The sequence below is a fragment of the Daucus carota genome, chromosome 5 (assembly GCF_001625215.2).
Source record: "Daucus carota subsp. sativus chromosome 5, DH1 v3.0, whole genome shotgun sequence".
In the NCBI taxonomy this organism is placed as follows: domain Eukaryota; kingdom Viridiplantae; phylum Streptophyta; class Magnoliopsida; order Apiales; family Apiaceae; genus Daucus; species Daucus carota.
Genome location: NC_030385.2, coordinates 4268639 through 4287586, shown reverse-complemented (window position 1 = coordinate 4287586; position 18948 = coordinate 4268639). Strand labels below are relative to the sequence as shown.

Genomic DNA, 18948 nt, shown 5'->3' with positions numbered 1-18948 from the left:
TAGTCATTCTCAAATTTAATTTTCACTACTATCTCACATTCACCATATTTAAACACAAACAAATTTTTAACTATGGTCAACTTTTTTCAATAATATAATCATGTAAAAGTTAGAGTACACCTCTTATAATGCTAAAAGAAACACAACACTACAAGTTTATGATTTTTATGGAAATGCTAATAGTGTGAACTGCGAAAGGCAAGTGACAATGTGATACTAGTTATCAATAGTTGACATCTTTTCAGGGGCATACATGCTTTTATTCACTGGCATCTCTCGAAAGCAGTCTGTCTAATTAGTATCAGACCAGAAGGCGATACAAGGGCGTCAATAGGAATGTCATAAGGAGCAACTGGTATTACATTCTCATCCAGGATCTGGACTGAATATGACAGTGCAACTGCAAATAGAAGTTAGGTGTAAGGCCAAAATCACGTTCTCTATCTAAACGACTCTATGCATAAAACTTCTAACAAAAAAGTGACTGAATGTGACATACTTAGAAGAGGTTGCTTCCACCCGCGCTCCTTTGCAAGGTTTTGGTAATTCATCAGCAAGGTATCATAGTAACTAGTGGATTATCACCACATGAAAGAAATAAAACAGAAAACTGAAGTTAGACTAATTTTAAGACATGGATAAGATGATTATGGACACTGGGACAAAAGCGTTTATAAAAATGCCATCTGAAGAGGAATATTTAGGTCAAATGGGAGAAGCCAAAATATGATACAAAGGTTTACAATATTTATACGTTATAGGGCACCTGCCAAGTTTTGGTTACAGTTGTAATCTTAGCATATTATATGATCATATGACACACTCAAGCAATCATAATGTAGGGGCTACTCAAATGACCACTCAAATTATAAGGAAAGGATGTGTAAACTGACCCTCCACCACGTCCCAATCTTCTTCCTGATTTGTCGAATGCCAGTCCTGCACACGAACGCAAAAAATCACCACAGGGAAAGTTCATTGTCATCTACGAACCATATCTTTTTTTTTTTTTTTTAATATGAACGTACTATTTCTGTTCAGTCAAAGAAGCATACCAGGCAATATAAACATGTCAACAGGGTCATTTGCCAGCATAACTGCAAAAAGAAAAGGCAAGCTTGAGAATTGACACTATTCATGTACATATATTTCGTCACAATTCACTTTACATACTTGAATTTCATTTTCAGAAAATATATCCAAATCAATATTCGTCTGGTAACTGGGAAATCGATCTTAAACTGCGTCAAAAGATAGGAAACCCAAAACCAGTAAGGCAGTAACCAATCTATAAGAACTCGTACATACTTTCTGCTTGATATTAATATCCCACAGATAAGTTTTTTAGGTATAACTGGCAGTTCACTGTCAGATGAGTTTTAGCCCCGCAGATCCACAAAGTAATACCAGTGTGGCTACTATTATCAATTATAGCAGTTTATTCAGAATGAAAAAATACTTTATTCTGAAGCACAAAAGAAGAATAACTAGGAAATTGTAGTGGTATTTTGGAGAAGATAGTTTTGAAGCACAACACCACAGTGTGAATATTCAGCAGATGTGAAGTACAAAAGTAAAGATATAAAACTTATTCTTACCATCTTCGCGTTCATTTCCATCAGCATCTACTGGATTTGGTTCTAAAATGTTCATTGAATTTGCAATAAGATCATCGACACTTGAGATTTTAAGCATCCTCATGTGTCTATTCTTATCCTCCACTCTTGGAACATAGAGCTTTCTTCCCATCAGTGAATGACCATCTTCAGTTGGAAAAGCAAAAAATTATGTTCAATATGAATTGACTTTGTTGGCTATTTATGTGCAATATGAGATTGCTAAAAGAGTTTATGAGTTTACATAGTATTTAGCTGTAATAAAATATAGTAACACTTAAAGGGTACATAATTCGCTTAGCAAGAGCAAGGAGGGGTACATAATTAAGATTTAAAACGGAATCCGAAGCACCTTATCTTATTTACAAAAAGTGCCATGATAGTCCTAAAACTGCAGAAAAGATTCAAAGAATCCAAATAAAAACGTAGTTCTTTTACACATTTGTCCTATAATAAAAACAACACTCCAGAAAGAAGCTAAATACACAGAAGAAAAATTATGGTGAATGAATAGAAACAAAATGCAGCTCTTACTTAACACACATTCCTACAAATACTATAACTGGTACCACTTCATAAGGAATCCAACTAGCAGTACTAACATTATCGTGGAAGCATAACTGCTCACACTATTATTTACTCCCATGATTCTGGGAACGAACAGGACTAAGATAGGAATTCAGCTGCAGCTGATAAAAAAATAAGAGATAACACTCCCCCTAGTGCATACATGGGATTAACTACTCCAAGAGCATGTCTAAATTCTTCAAATTTGGTCTCACTGAATTCACCAGAAATGAGGGCAGCTTGTGCTGCCAGACGTTGAGTATTCTGGCATCCTCTGTAGGCACATGTTAACAGTTTTTACTGTGACAAATGTATTTAAACTTCCGTCTCATTACATAGTGAGTAGGTGGACAAGAAATGCAAACGTTGGGTTGGATTAGAAGATTGTGATGAAGTACGTGGACTGTAATCATCGTCCGTACGCTGTAATAGCCTTTGTCGTACAGCCATCAAATATGCTGAAGAAGGATTGCTAGGTCCTGAGACCTACGGTGCTGCTAGGGCTACTCTTAGGGAAGGAGGCAGAAGGTGTTGGTTGTCAAGAAAAATGCTGCAAAAGTTGATCCAGCCAGCTCACATGTTGGTGTAGTTGGTTACGAGGACTTGAGAAATTGCAGTCCAGGTATGCCCCCCTTGCTATGGCCATGACAAGATTAAATGACTCAGCGCTATAAACTAGATGATAGTGAGGATCCTACCAAACCTTCTGCTAATTAAATTTTTCCTCAAATGGCCCTGGTGTCTCTTCATCATGATGATAGTTGTGGCAACTGCAAATGGTGGCTCTTCTTAATTAAAAGCTTCAAGACTATAGCAGGAGTGCAGGACTCCTTTCGCAGAGTCAGAGCTTGAGCTTAAGTTCTCTCTCTCCACAATCACTTTAGAACCGAGGTCTATGACCAGCCTTAGTGAGAGATGTCTGCTACTGTTAATAAGGTCGCTACGCTCGCTAAAGTCAACTTGAAGCTTTGATACCACATACTAAAAAAAAATGTAGTCCGGAAAAACGCTAAATATGCAGAAGTATAAAATACAGCTCCAGGCTATATCTATAGACTCTTATCTGACATTCATACACTCTAATTAGTACTCTATCACTTAGCACCATTAACATTATTGTTAGAACAAGTAATAATTCTCATTAACTAGGAACTGCATTATCATGGAAGCATAATAGCTTACACTATAATTTACTCAAAAAATCTCGCTCACCCTGAGATTTAAAGAGAATTATTATTATAACAAGTAATTCACATTAACTAGGAACTGCATCATCATGGAAGCATAGCTTACACTATAATTTACTCCAAAAAATCCGAGAAACAGAAAATAACACCACTACTAAAAGAATATAACATAAATGAAGTCAACCAAAACAAAAGTATGCACTAAATTATAACATTTCCATCAGATGATCACACTGACAAAATACGACATCGCAAACAATGCATAAACACAGACACACACCTTGATTAGTCGTTTGAAGAACGTCCGATAACAAATTGGACGTATCAACCTCGCGTAACGAACTACAGCTTATATAGGCACATAATCCCTTACAAGACTTGTACCACGGAGCTTCCAGAACAATCTTTTGAATCGCAATATCTGAATAAAAGCATCACTAATTACAAACATATTCAATCAATTAATTATAAAATTAACAATACATTACAGTAAGAAGTGAAGAGAGCTAGTACCTTCTTGCGCCCTTTGGGCCGGGTCCATGGACTTGAGATCCGACTTGACTTTGGTCCGGAGGATCCGTTTCTGCTTCAATAGAGTGTCGTGATCCAGCGCTGCTTCGGTGGACATTGTTTTTGATGCGGCGGAGGAGCTGGGAGGGGGTGCGTAGGTTAGGCGCGGAGGAGGGCGCAGGTTAAGATGGGGAGAGAGAGTGGAGGAGTGCAAGTGTGGGGTTTTGTAGTTAAGAATGTGGATAGGTAAAGTTGTTGGTGGTGGTGAAGCTAACGTGCGCGGGTGTGTCATCGCCACTGCAGTAACTAGTTTCCTAGATGCTTTTTTTAACCACCCCATGTGCCTGCCCTCATCTCTCGTGCCGCCGCAGAATATAATATTCCTTTTGTTTATATCGGGTATATGTGGACAAACTGTACTGGTATATTTTTTCCTTGGCGCTGGTATAAAATTTTGTTTTTTTGAAAATATTTTAGATTTTTTTTTAGAATTTATTTTTCTTAAAGGATTTTTGTTACAGGGATTGTTGTGAAAATTTGTAATTTCTTCATTTATATTTTGAGATTTAGTGGAACAAAAATTTAAAAAAGAACTTATAAAAGTTATTTTCTCATGCACCAAATCAATCATGTGAAAGATAAATAAATCTTATCAATTATAATGCAGTTATTGATGAGAATATATTTGCTGATCCACATCAAAAATTTAGTGACACAGAAATCTTAAAAAAAATTAAATTATTTTTTCCTCGAGTCTCATGACATGTTTATGAAAAGAAATATAATTGCTCATTTATTTGGATTTTTTATTGAGTTGTGTTAATTAAGGCGTTGTTAGTGATGTTATATCTTTTAAATGTAGGTGAAATTTAATATTGATCTGATTTTTGAAGAATGAGGAGGAAAAGATTAATCAAAATTATTATCGACCATGATTAAGAGGTCAGATCGAAAATTGTTGATGAATTTATTTCTGGTCACTTTAAAATGGTTTGAAAATAAATAAACAATCTCTTCAAATTCAGGATACAACTATGAGATTTTTTTTTTAATGATGTGGTAGGGAAATAACCTACCTATTGATATCAAAAATTTTCGATCTACTTATTTATCATTTGCGCGGAAGTGTTGTCTTCTCTTATCAAACATTATGAGGATACGAAGTTGATTCAAGGTATAAGAATTTGTCGGAATGCTCTGGTGATTTCCCACATGCTATTTGCTGATGACAGTTATTTGTTTTGTAAAACGGAGGTGACTCAAGCTGTCCAAATTTGAGATTTATTAACTGTGTATAAATTAGTCTCGGGTCAACAGATCAATAAAAACAAGTCTTCAACCTTTTTTAGTGTCAATGTGATTGATTATAACAGAGACTTGGTATGTCATGAGTTGCAATTCCAGCAAGCAGATAGTTCTACAAAGTATTTGGGACATTCTAATACTTTGGGGAAGAATAAGTCAGCTGTGCTGAGTAATCTCAAGAAGAAGGTGAAAGCTAGTATTCGAAGTTAGAATGAAAAAAATATTTCCGAGCACTCTAAAGAAATTCTTATCAAAATGATTGCACAAGCATTGCCAACCTTTGCAATGAACGTTTTCTCCCGTCCAGCTACTCTAATCAACGAGGTCGAAAAGGAGATGTCAAAATTTTTGTAAAGTTCTAGTAATAAATCTAATTCTCAAATTAGTTGGATGTCATGGGAGCGAATGTATAGACATAAACATGCTGGAGGCCTTGGTTTTAAGTGCTTACAAGACTTCAATATGGCTATGCTGGGGAAGTAGTGTTGGCGTCTAATTACATACCCAGGTTGTTTGGTTGCCCAAATTAATAAATCCAAGTATTATGCTGACAAGGATTTCATGGATGCTAGTCTAGGTGGCAGCCAAAGTTTTATTTGGAGAAGTATTTTCGAAGCAAAGCAGGCATCTCTTCAGGTTCTTGTTTGCATATTCGCATGGGGGGAGAAAATTAACATTATTGCTCAACCTTGGCTTAATGACACAGTCAATCCTTTTGTTACCACTGAAACTCTCTCTAGTTGATAAATGTGTTGACTCATTATTTCACACAGGTACGAAAATCTGGGACAGGGAGGTCATTTCTGACATTTTTGATGATAGGAACCAACAACTCATTCTTAATATTATGGTTGAATCAGATCTGGAGGATGATATGTTATATTGGAAATTTGAAAACTCTGGCTAGTACTCAGTCAGAACAACATATAAATTGCTGCAACGACAGAAAAGGTTGTGGGCCGATAATACTCATCACAAATTCTGGAAGTCCGTGTGGACTTTTAAGGCACCTCCAAAGCCTCTCAATCTTGTTTGGAGAGCTGTGACCTCGTGTCTTCCAACTAAAACTCAACTCCAGACGAAACATGTTCAAATTGATAATACTTGTCCGGTCTGTGGCTGTGATATTGAGTCCATTATGCCTTTGGCTCAGGGTGAGGTAGCGGCCAGATGTTGGAATATTTTCAATACAAACATTGTCACACTGGTAAACATGTATTTCTTGATTTGGTTGAAGGAAAGGATTGTAGATATGTCGAACAATGCTAAAACTAAGGTCAAGATTTTATGCTGATCGATTTGGAGAGTCAGGAATGATCTGTTGTGGAATGGGAAGAGGTCATGATGGTGGGTTGCTGGAAGCTATGACAAGAAGGTTCAACGAAGTCATGAACCCATCTATAGTGGAAGTAATTGCATTCAAGGAAGCGCTGAGTTGTGCAAAAGACAAACAATGGAATCAGATTACTATTGAATCAGATTGTCTAGTGGCGATACAAATGATCCGTAGCTCCACTCCCATGAGATCGGTGCTTGATAAGGTGATCAAAGAATGCAGGAGGTTACTTATCGAATCGAATAACGTTGAGTTGTATTTTATTAAACGATCTGTGAATATTTCGGCACATGAGTTAGCCCATGTGTCTCATATGTACCTGATCGTATTTTTGACTGGATTTGTGTTCCAGTTAAAGTTAAGACATGTATTTTGGATGATTTAAATGAGTAATAAAATTGCATTTGGTCAGAAAAAGAAGAAAAAAAAGATATAATTTTACTTAATTTTTAAAATTTTTCATCACTATTCGAACAGAATTAGGCTGTCGCAAATATTTATACGGTTATGACGAGAAATCTGAACATATGATACATTATAGTTTAGCTAAGAAAGTTAATATATTAAACATTTTATATTAAAGATTCCATTATTTAATAGCAGCTCTAGATCACATTAAAGTAAAAAAATATTAATCACAAACATAAGAACAAGTTAATTATGATTAAATTAATCAATATAATATAAAAGTTCCAAATGGAATATTCCGGGATAGTAGTAGAATTATAAAAATTTATTACTATGTTTTATTTTTTCCTTCAAGTAAAAGTTACAATATATGCTAAAGACAGTGACACTTGATGAAATTGTCTGACCTATTTGTTTTTCTTCACAACACAGTGTCAATTATTTTGTTAAATCATCACTCTGTAAAAGTAATGCCACTATAAATTAAAGTAGCTTCAACTTGTTCTCTAGGGTTCATTTTAAAGTGGCCGTTCATGCACACAAAACACACACACAGAGTAATTCCGCAGAAGAACTAGCCACTATAATTTTTCAGCAGCGCCACTTTCTTGGTAATCTTATCTTACACCCACCAATATTTCACCTTTATATATATTTTTTGATACTAGTGGTGCAAATTGTTACTATCTGTGTGTACTTTTTGTTAATCAGCTCATATAAACATAGGAATTAGTGAATTTGTTGGATAGTTGCTGAAGAGCTTGCTATTTTTAGCTATGCATCAATTTGTTTGTCAAAATGCCTCTTCCAGGATTGACCCTTTTGCTTCTTTTATCAGCCCTTTAAGTCGTAATTTGTTGAAACCCAATTCGTTTTTGTGTTCGAGAAACGGGTCGAGGAGGAACTCTTGTTATCCTGGTTTTAGTAGGCGGTTTTCGGTTGTTGGCTGTGTTGGGTCTCAGAGCAGGATTAATTCTGTTTCGGTGAGGAATGATGAGGTGGAGAGTGGGATTGTGTTTGATAAGGCGGTGGGAAAGAGGACGGATATTAAGAAGATTATGATTCTTGGAGCTGGTCCTATTGTCATTGGACAAGCGTGTGAGTTTGATTACTCTGGGACTCAGGCGTGTAAGGCACTTAGGGAGGAGGGATATGAAGTTATTCTTATTAATTCGAATCCTGCTACTATTATGACGGACCCTGAAACTGCAAATAGAACGTATATTGAGCCAATGACGCCGGAACTAGTTGAGCAAGTGTTGGAGAAGGAGAGGCCGGATGCTCTGTTGCCTACCATGGGTGGACAGACTGCACTTAATCTTGCAGTCGCGTTGGCGGAAAGTGGGGCGCTTGAGAAGTATGGAGTGGAGTTGATTGGTGCAAAGCTTGATGCTATTAAGAAGGCTGAAGATAGAGACTTGTTCAAGCAGGCTATGAAAAATATTGGGCTCAAGACTCCTCCTTCTGGAATTGGGACAACTCTTGAGGAGTGTATTGAAATTGCAAGTACAATCGGAGATTTTCCTTTGATTATACGGCCTGCTTTTACACTGGGCGGAAGTGGAGGTGGAATTGCCTATAACAAGGAGGAGTTTGAGGCAATTTGTAAGTCGGGCCTTTCAGCCAGTGTAACATCACAGGTTTTGGTTGAGAAGTCCCTATTGGGATGGAAAGAGTATGAGCTAGAGGTCATGAGAGACTTGGCAGACAATGTGGTTATAATATGCTCAATTGAGAACATTGATGCAATGGGGGTTCACACTGGGGACTCAATCACTGTGGCTCCTGCGCAGACCTTGACAGATAAGGAGTATCAGCGCCTTAGAGATTACTCAATAGCAATCATAAGGGAAATTGGTGTTGAGTGCGGTGGTTCCAATGTTCAGTTTGCTGTCAATCCAGTCGATGGGGAAGTTATGGTTATTGAAATGAACCCTAGAGTTTCAAGGTCTTCGGCTCTAGCCTCAAAAGCTACTGGCTTCCCAATAGCAAAAATGGCTGCAAAGTTGTCGGTTGGTTACTCACTTGATCAGATTCCTAATGACATCACAAAGAAAACACCTGCCAGCTTTGAGCCATCAATAGATTATGTGGTGACCAAGGCAAGAGTTTTAAAATAGTTACAATTTGTTATCTCATATTGCCCTTATGTTGTTCTCTGTGCTTCAAACTGAGATAATAACATTTATTTTCTGATACGCCTGCCTAAGCTTTAACTGTTGCTATTTAACATGCAGATTCCCAGGTTTGCATTTGAGAAGTTCCCGGGTTCACAGCCTGTACTGACAACTCAGATGAAGTCTGTTGGTGAATCTATGGCTGTCGGTCGCACTTTCCAGGAGTCTTTTCAGAAAGCAGTTCGGTCATTGGAATGCGGCTACTCTGGATGGGGTTGCGCACAGATCAAGGAATTGAACTGGGACTGGGACCAGTTGAAGTACAATCTCCGGGTTCCAAACCCTGAACGAATTCATGCCATATATGCTGCAATGAAAAAGGGGTTGAAGGTTGATGACATTCATGAGTTGACTTACATAGACAAATGGTTTCTCACTCAGCTCAAGGAGTTGGTGGATGTGGAACAATACCTCTTGGCTCAATCTTTGTCTCAGTTAACCAAGGATGAGTTATATGAAGTGAAAAAGAGAGGTTTCAGTGATAGGCAGATAGCTTTTGCAACAAAATCCTCGGAACAAGAAGTGCGCTCAAAACGGTTGTCCTTAGGTGTGAAGCCAACATATAAGCGAGTTGATACCTGTGCAGCAGAATTTGAGGCTGACACTCCTTACATGTACTCATCTTACGACTATGAATGTGAATCGGCTCCTACCAAGAAGAAAAAGGTATTGATATTAGGTGGAGGACCTAACCGAATTGGCCAAGGAATTGAGTTTGACTATTGCTGCTGCCATGCATCCTTCTCCCTTCAGGTTTGTTTTTTGTTTAAGCTCTTTAGACAAGTTAATTGTTTTCAATACAAGACCTGTTCACAAATCTGTTTATACCCCTACATACAATTACACGTTACTTAAGAAATTAAAATATCATTGAATGTGGAATATGCCAATATAATTGATGTATCTATTACCAAATTCACATCTGAAAACAAGAGGTTTTGTTCATTTTGGTAGTTATTAAGTTTGATTAATGATATAAAGGAAGAACTTTGCTTGTGAAGGAGACTAGTATATCATACTTAGGGCTTGCATGGGAAGGACCTCGTAGAATATCTCCACTGCTTATTTCCAATGTTTGTTTATCTTTTTAAAATTTGTCTTTTTGTACAGTCTGCAGGCTATGAAACAATTATGATGAATTCAAATCCTGAAACGGTCTCTACAGATTACGATACCAGCGATCGACTTTATTTTGAACCTCTTACAGTTGAAGACGTTCTTAATGTAATTGACTTGGAACGTCCAGATGGCATCATTGTGCAGTTTGGAGGTCAGACCCCTCTAAAGCTTGCTCTTCCCATTCAGCGGTACTTAGATGAGTGCAAGCCTGAATGTGCTAGTGGTGGTTATGTTCGAATTTGGGGTACATCTCCTGATTCTATTGATGCTGCGGAGGATAGGGAGAGGTTCAATGCTATGCTTGATGAACTAGATATTAAGCAACCAAAAGGTGGCATTGCCAAAAGTGAAGCTGATGCTATTGCCATTGCATCGGACATAGGATACCCTGTTGTTGTTAGGCCTTCTTATGTTTTGGGTGGCCGAGGAATGGAGATTGTTTATAGCGATGAGAAGTTGGTAATCTATCTTGCAAATGCTGTTGAAGTAGACCCTGAAAATCCTGTCCTCATTGACAAATATTTAATTGATGCCATTGAGATTGATGTTGATGCACTTGCAGATGCCCAAGGTAATGTGGTGATAGGCGGGGTAATGGAGCACATTGAACAGGCTGGGATTCATTCAGGTGATTCGGCTTGTGTGTTGCCAACAAAAACTATTTCGCCTTCGTGCTTAGAAACCATTAGGTCTTGGACTAAGAAATTGGCAAAGAAGCTAAATGTATGCGGACTCATGAATTGTCAATATGCAATTACATCATCCGGAGAGGTGTTTTTGCTTGAGGCGAATCCCCGTGCATCCCGTACGGTCCCTTTTGTATCCAAGGCTATTGGGCATCCATTGGCTAAATATGCTTCTCTTGTCATGTCAGGAAAGTCTCTTCATGACATCGGTTTTACTGCGGAGGTTATACCAAGGCATATATCAGTTAAGGAAGCTGTTCTTCCATTTGAGAAGTTCCAGGGTTGTGATGTCTTTCTAGGTCCTGAGATGCGTAGCACTGGTGAGGTAATGGGCATCTCCTATGAGTTTTCAATTGCATTTGCCAAAGCTCAGCTAGCTGCAGGGCAGAAGCTACCACTTTCAGGGACAGTGTTCCTTAGCTTGAATGACTTGACAAAGCCCCATCTTCCCGTGATCGCTCGTGCTTTTCTTGATATTGGATACAGAATCGTTTCTACTTCTGGAACAGCAGATGTTCTCGAACTAGATGGCATTCCAGTGGAGCGAGTGTTGAAACTGCATGAAGGTCGGCCACATGCTGGTGACATGGTTGCTAATGGTAACATTCAGTTAATGGTAGTCACAAGTTCCGGTGACAAGCTTGATCAAATTGATGGGCTACAATTGAGAAGGATGGCTCTTGCTTACAAGATTCCTGTAATAACAACTGTTGCTGGAGCTTTGGCCACTGCCGAGGCAATCAAAAGTTTGAAATTTAGCAAGATTAAGATGATTGCTTTGCAGGACTACTTCAATATTGGGACTGAAGACAGGAAGGGAAAAGAGTTACAATCCATCTCTTCCTCTGTTTCAGCTTAAAATAAGATTTCTTGGTAAAGCTTATGAATCTTTAATTTTTCTTTTGTGTTTTCAGCAATTGTCTAATGTAACATTATTCTCCTTATCTGTGAGAGAGTGATGCACGCAATTCTAACTGATTATGCCTATTACTGTAAATAATGCAGATCTGGGGCACAACTTTAGACATTATATATCATAGCTTTAGACAACACTGGTAGAAAGATAGTGGCAGAGAACTGCTGTTCTGAAAACTGCTTGGATTTAATTGAGGCAGCAGTTTAAATGCCGATGCTTCCCTGCTTGAATTAAGAACACTTGTGCTGAGGCATCGTAAGTTCTTGTAGTTTTACACAGATGGTTCCAGTTTTCTTCAGCAGATTGTATTAGTTAATAGGCGTGGTTGCTATGCTTCTCGTTATCCAGGCTTGACCGGCTGAATCTGTGTAGTAACTTGCTGACATTTGCAGAGTTTCCCCTACCTTCCCAATCTGTCAATTTGGTTGTTGAATCAGGTCTAGTTTCGGCACCGTCACTATACGTCCCTATACTATATGTGATGGTTTGATATGTGATACATTTCTCGAAAGATTTTTCATCCAGTTTTTTACCAACAGTCATGCAAATCAGCAAATGCCAATACGTCCTTGTTTTTTGTTCAATTTTACTTTTTTTGCTAATAATATGATTTTTATGTCACTCATTAGTTGTGTGAACTATGAATAAGTAAGTGATAAAATGTATATAAATTAAACTATTAAGTTCAAAATATTATAGGGTATAAGAGGAAACTAAAATTCTAATATTATATTGGATTATTTCATAGTATTTTGGCTATGTCCAAAAACGATCCATGAATCAAAAAGCACCTAGGCTGTATACCGAGGTTTATCTTTTGAATTTATCCAAAAGCTTTTTAGAAAAACAAAAAATATTTTAATTAAACAAAAATAAAAATGAGCAAGGCTAGGAGCAACTAGTATATTAATTGGACAAAAAAAGTAATTTTAGTGCAAAAATAGAACTTGCACTTTATATATATATATCAAAAAAAATATTTTTATCAACAAGAACATTTTACAATCGGACAAACTGCCAACGGTCTACACAACCAGATTGGAAAACAAATAACATATTAAAAACACTTTCAAAAAAAAAAAAACATATTAAAAATAATTTGTTAATTTGTTTCCTGTTCGTTTAACGCATAAAACTTGAAAATTCTTAAAATTGGAAATAAAATAAAAAATATCCTGACAATCCAAATTGCACGATGGAAGCAGCAAAATCACAATTGATATTATCATATAAAAATCATTATTAGACCGGTATTTAGAAACCCTAATCACGAAAAACGTTTGCATTAACGAGAACATTGTATAGTTGGGGACAAACTCCAGCCGCCTATAAAATCATATTGGATTACAAAAAACATAGTAAGAATAATTAACTTATTTATTTCCTGATCGTTTAACATAAAGAATTTAAAAATTCTACAAGTTAAAAATGAAATCAAAAATATCTTAAACAATTCATATGAGATGCTATTCTGGAGCCTAGAGGGCCAAGTATCTAATACTGATTCATATGAGATGCTGAGAGAATTATACCTCCAACATACACAGACACTGTCAATATCCTCTAATGCAATGGAAAACATACTAATAGGAGGATTTATATATAATGACTCATCGAAGAACACAAAAAACTGTATTTAACATTTCTTGCTGATTAAAATTCAAACATGCATATAGAGTTATAGACTATTAAAGAGAAGAGAGTTGGAGTTTTTTCTATTGCAGATCTTACAAGGTACTTAGATTGCTCATATCCTATAATGCAGTAAGATTGAATATTGATACAGTTTACAACAAATATTCGATATTTATTCCTACTATTTGCCTAAACCATGTAGCTCACTAAATCTTCATTGCACACAACCCTAACTCAGCTTTTATATAATTCCGCAGAAAAATTATCATAAACGTAACTGATGTAAGACTTACACAAGGGAGAAACAATACGAAAAAATTCCAAATTTATAAACACAATCCAACCTGCTTAGGTTTTTGGAAATATAAGTTCCAAGTATGGTCCGAATCTCAGAAGTTTCATCTTTACTTCAACATAAGTGACCAGATCACAATGCAATACTCAGACAGTGTGCAGAAGTAAAGAGCTAAGCTTTTTCTCTCCCCCGCCCCCCACTTCCCCTCTTCTCACCCCTCTGCCTCCCTCAACAAGGGGATCAGACAATCACAATACATGTATCCCCAGATCTGGGGAAGTATATCTGGAAGGTTTATTACAGAGGTCAATGACTCTTAAGCATATCAAATTATCAATATCACAATTACTGAGAAATTCGTAACTCTGCAGTACTTAGAAGTTTGAAGAAAAATTATAGCCCATCATTTTCAGTTTAAATTTGTTAAGGAGAGGAGGCAAGTATGGAGAATTTTCAGTTTGCACTGTGCCAACTGATGCTGTTTCTAGCCAGTAAAGATCAGGCAGAAAAAATAGCAAAGGCTTTTTTGGTAGCAGTAACCCTCACTCCCTTTACAGAAGGGTTCAGGCCTTGTTGAAGGTAAAACTGAATGAGGGGAGAAAATATCAGAACAAAATAATACTGTTCTTTGTACTTAAAGCTAAAACAATAAAAATATTATGGAAGGCCCTTCAATGTTTAATCAATTGTTTTCCTATCACGTTGATGTTATTATTTAGATCTCTGGCACCCCAGAGTGCAAATCTAACATGTGCATTCACCAATAGCATCTTCCTCCGGGCAAATGTAGGTCAATACTGTCACTAAGATACAAAAGTGAATATCATGTATATCATTTTCTATGACTAGTATGCTAGAGGTTTGAAGTCTTTAGTTTATATTTCGGCATAACAAAGAATGACAGAGGCTTATACAACTTTAAGACTTCATTGTATTTCTTCGATACTTTTGGGAATCTTGTGTATATTGCCAAGATGAATACACATTGCTAGCAGAACATAGCATACACTAGCACTACAGTATCAAAATAATAACTTTCTTGTTACATTGCTTCAGATATATAACTTATGCACAATGCTTCCAGTAAAAAAGATTGCACATTCATACCTGTAGTGTCATTTTTGCTCTTCTACTTTGTTGCCTCCCACAAAATTTCACAATCCCATTCACCAGTTATCCGGATAAAATACTACTGTATGTACCTACATTTTACAGTTAATCTTAAGAATATAACACAAATTTTGTCAATGTTACATACCAAATAACTAACAAATCACATTTTCCGAAGATTACCATAACTTGCAGAAAATAGCTTTCCCTGAGTGACTGCTTATATTTCAACCACCAGATGACTCTCTCTTGTATTAACAAAAAATTAATATGACATGAAAGAATATCAAAATCAGTCTATCAAAGAAGAATACAGATAAGCTTCAACTAAACAGATCAAATTTACTAGAAGTTCAACATTATTGTGTCACAGAAAATGGTTACCATCCACATCACGACAATCACAAAGACAGAAAAAGAAAATCAAAAGTCAATATATCTCAAATGTATTTAATTCTTATACCACTTTGTCTATTCACAAAATAATAACTTCTCTACATTAACACATGCATCTTTGGAATTAAGTATCAAACTCAGATGGGAGCCAACTTCAATGTCTAATTTTAACAATCACACCCCTGTAAACACATACTGCTAGTATCAGTTTCTATATATTGAATGAAACTCACGACACACGAAAGGTGCACCCACATACATATTTAATAGGGAAAATTTTCCTAAGACCTTGTCATCAAGCTATAAGACCGAATCAAACGGAATGACGAACTTCCTTTAACATCCTCATTTCCTTCACCTCTGACACCATCATGCTGATACTGCTTCCTGCATCCCGGGCATCGACCATCTTCTTCGAGGATTCTCTTATGGCAGAAAAGACAAAGTCGAAACCCACAGGAACAAGGAAGAAAACTCGTATCAGTGAAATCCAGATCCTCACAGCATATTGGACATGATGACGGGGCGGATATACCATTGGAACAAGCCCATGCCACACCTCCAGAACCACCATGCCTATCCAACCTCGTAGGAAAACTATGCTGCTTAAACAAATTTGGAAGGCTTTGAGGGCGAAATGCATCATCAGGTCTCCATGCCCTGGTAATTTCAGCTTTGGGTTTGGAACTATTTACAATCAACGCCTCAGAATTTGCCGATTCAAAAGGACATTCCACCTTGGTAATACTTTCATGCTCCAGAGGTGATTTCTGACTAGGTTTAAGTTGTTCCTGCTGTTGCTTACTGTCAGCAGCGGCCAATGCATCAGCAACAGCCTCCCAGTCAGAAAAGCAACCATCATCATTTTCCTCTTCACTTATATTACCAGAATGAGACCGACCACTGCTACTACTGCTCCTGCTGCTGCTAGTGCTATTGCCACTTCCAGTGAAACTTGTACCAGAACAATTACTTCCAACAACACTGCCACTGTGACTAGTGGGACTGTGAGAGGATGAATCTGAATCACTATAATGATTCACTGATCCATCATTTTCATCATTCCTCGGATTAACCTCCAAAAGCTTAGTAACTCGGTCCCTCTCATTACACCCATGAATTGGAGAAACGCGAATCTCTCCAGCAACAACATTCACTTCATCCTTGCTCTCCTTATTCTTCACTACACATATCAATAAACAGACTATCAAAACCAATAAAATACGACACATAAACAAATTACCCAATACTCTCATCAAAATTCCCTCCTACATCATACAAACCCCAAAAGCACAAAACTTTACTTCAAGTACAACTGTACAAGTATGAATGAAAGCAAAAAAACTTTATTATCAACACACAAAATTTTAATCGCCTCAATTCAGTTAACAACTTGAAGAAATAAATATACATCAGTACCACACATTCATATAATTACAGACAGTCCTTTATGTAAGTAAAAAGAACTCAAATAATATCAAAGAGGAGATCATCTCTCTCTCTCTCTCTCTCTCTCTCTCTCTCTCTCTCTCTCTCTCTCCCTCCCTCCCTCCCTCTCCCTCTCCCTCTCCCTCTCTCTCCCTCCCTCCCTCTCTCTCTCTCTCCCTCCCTCCCTCTCTCCCTCTCTCTCCCCCCCTCTCTCTCCTCACACACACACACACACAAACATACCTTGTGAAAGCCACTGGTGCCGACGAGCATCGAGCTTGCACTGCTTCAATTTGGCAGACCGACTAGCCTGCAATTCAAACCAATCAAATTTAATCAACACACCCAAACACATAAACATATAGCTCCCGAAATTTCAAAAAAGATTGAATTTTTACCTTCTTCTTCTTCGCAAAGTCCTTGGCGATGGAAGGAGAGTTGCTAACTGAATCAAAAGCCATCGAATTATCAATTGATTTCAAAGATCCGATTGAAAAAGCCCCAATTTAATTGTAATTTGATTGAATCAAAATGAATGAGCGAGCGAGCGAGATGAGATAATAAAATAGATAACGGAAACGCTGCTTAGTTCGCCCACCTAATTATTTCCTATTTTATACTTTTATTTTTATTTTTCATAATTCATCATTTTAAGACTTTGCTCACTCTTTATCCTGGTCCTTCCAGAGAGTCCGATATTATTCATTGAACTTGCTTAAATTGGATTTATAGAGTCTCGAAACAGAGACGGGTGAGATTATCTATTTATAAATGAATATTTCTTAATAAATATTTTTATTTTTTGATTAACGGAGATTTTTATACAGTTAGAGCATCTCCAACCAGGAGAAGCCCTTAGGTAAAAATTTAGAGCATCTCCAATGGTGCTCCTAAATCATTCCTTAAACAATAATATATAATGTGGCTTCTAGTGAGTTATTACATTGAATAACGTGTGAGCTCCAATGTTACTCTTTATAGTTGCTCTTAACTTATATTTTATTATTATTTGAGAGAAAAGTTGGAGAGAGAAGTGAATAGAAATAGAAAGAAGTGATTATTTTATTCAAAGAACATAAGTTAGGAGCACCTAGATGCTCTTTAAAAGAAAGGAGAGAGATGAAGCTCTTAAATTTTTAAAGAGTCAATAGGAGCCCATTGGAGCTCAAATTTTTCATATCATCCTAAATTTTAGAGTTAAGAGCTTGTTTGAAGCGCCCATTGAAGTTGCTCTTAGGTGGCTTACTATAATTAAAAACTATAGCCAATGTTCACAAAAAAGAGCACTCCAACCATGGTGAGCCTTTGTCTATTATAGCCATTCCCTGTGGATGGCTATATTTGTTGAACCACTACAGATCTGTAGTGAATTCCATGTCATCTCCCGCAATTTATTTTTCTCCTTCCCGCTGATTACATATAAATTATTACCATATTAAACTGATATATTCTATTTATAACAATCTAAATATTAATAACATACTATAATTAAATTATAGCCAACCAATATAGCCAATACCATTGAGGCATAATGTCTTACAGGTTCAGCAAATTTTACAAAATGTCTTACAAGTCCAATTTAGCCAACGATTATAGTCAACGCTGTTGGAGATGCTCTTAGGGGAGGTAATAAAAAGTGTTCACTTGGAGGTTTATTGGATTGAGATTTTAATAGATTTCCTTTCATTCACGAGAATATTCAATTGAGATTATTTAAAATCCATTAAAATCTAGAGGTATACAATTGTGATTTTAAATTATACTACAAAATCGGGTGATATTCAATTAGGATTTTAAAGTATGCTAAATCCGATAGTATTCAATTGTGATTGTTTAAAATCTGATTGTATTCAAATGCTGATGAATTTTTTTGAATTTCATAAAATGATGGATTTTGTGGTCTTTCTGATCAATTTATTTTAAGTTTTTTGAAATTTCACCAAAATCTATGAGATTTTTAAGCATTGTGCTTAAATTCATATCAACTCTTGGACCTTTTATCAAGAATCCGCACATAGTCAAAATCATATACAATCTATTAAAATTCATAGATAAATAATAATTCATTAAAATCCCAACCAAACACATCTTCCTTGGTCAAAAATAAGTTGTGAGGGCATATCCCTATATACACATTAGAAAATTCGTTTATAAATTTATAAAGGTAGAGTTTTCGAATTTCAAAAACGAAAAATAAAAAAAATTACTGCTCCAACACAAGAACTACTGCTGTGTGCTTAAAAGCTTTAATAAATCT

The 18948-nt window shown here is 36.6% G+C and overlaps 3 protein-coding genes across 3 annotated transcripts; 1 reads left to right on the top strand and 2 right to left on the bottom strand.

The window, feature by feature from the left end:
- Positions 1-63: 63 nt before the first annotated feature.
- On the bottom strand, positions 64-4257 carry LOC108220524 (5-formyltetrahydrofolate cyclo-ligase, mitochondrial). The gene is made up of 7 exons (XM_017394318.2): positions 3884-4257; positions 3651-3791; positions 1599-1763; positions 1056-1097; positions 894-939; positions 500-570; positions 64-400 (listed from the first exon to the last, which is right to left on the bottom strand). The coding sequence occupies exons 1-7, from the start codon at positions 4218-4220 to the stop codon at positions 264-266; spliced, it is 939 nt and encodes a 312-aa protein (XP_017249807.1). The 5' UTR covers positions 4221-4257; the 3' UTR covers positions 64-263.
- Positions 4258-7437: 3180 nt separating this feature from the next.
- Positions 7438-12411, top strand: LOC108223020 (carbamoyl phosphate synthase arginine-specific large chain, chloroplastic). The gene is made up of 4 exons (XM_017397050.2): positions 7438-9031; positions 9167-9859; positions 10217-11784; positions 11917-12411. The coding sequence occupies exons 1-3, from the start codon at positions 7706-7708 to the stop codon at positions 11768-11770; spliced, it is 3573 nt and encodes a 1190-aa protein (XP_017252539.1). The 5' UTR covers positions 7438-7705; the 3' UTR covers positions 11771-11784; positions 11917-12411.
- Positions 12412-15279: 2868 nt separating this feature from the next.
- Positions 15280-17388, bottom strand: LOC108220339 (uncharacterized). The gene is made up of 3 exons (XM_017394078.2): positions 17090-17388; positions 16935-17001; positions 15280-16446 (listed from the first exon to the last, which is right to left on the bottom strand). Exons 1-3 carry the CDS (start codon positions 17150-17152, stop codon positions 15545-15547), a joined length of 1032 nt encoding a protein of 343 aa, XP_017249567.1. The 5' UTR covers positions 17153-17388; the 3' UTR covers positions 15280-15544.
- Between the last annotated feature and the right edge of the window lie 1560 nt (positions 17389-18948).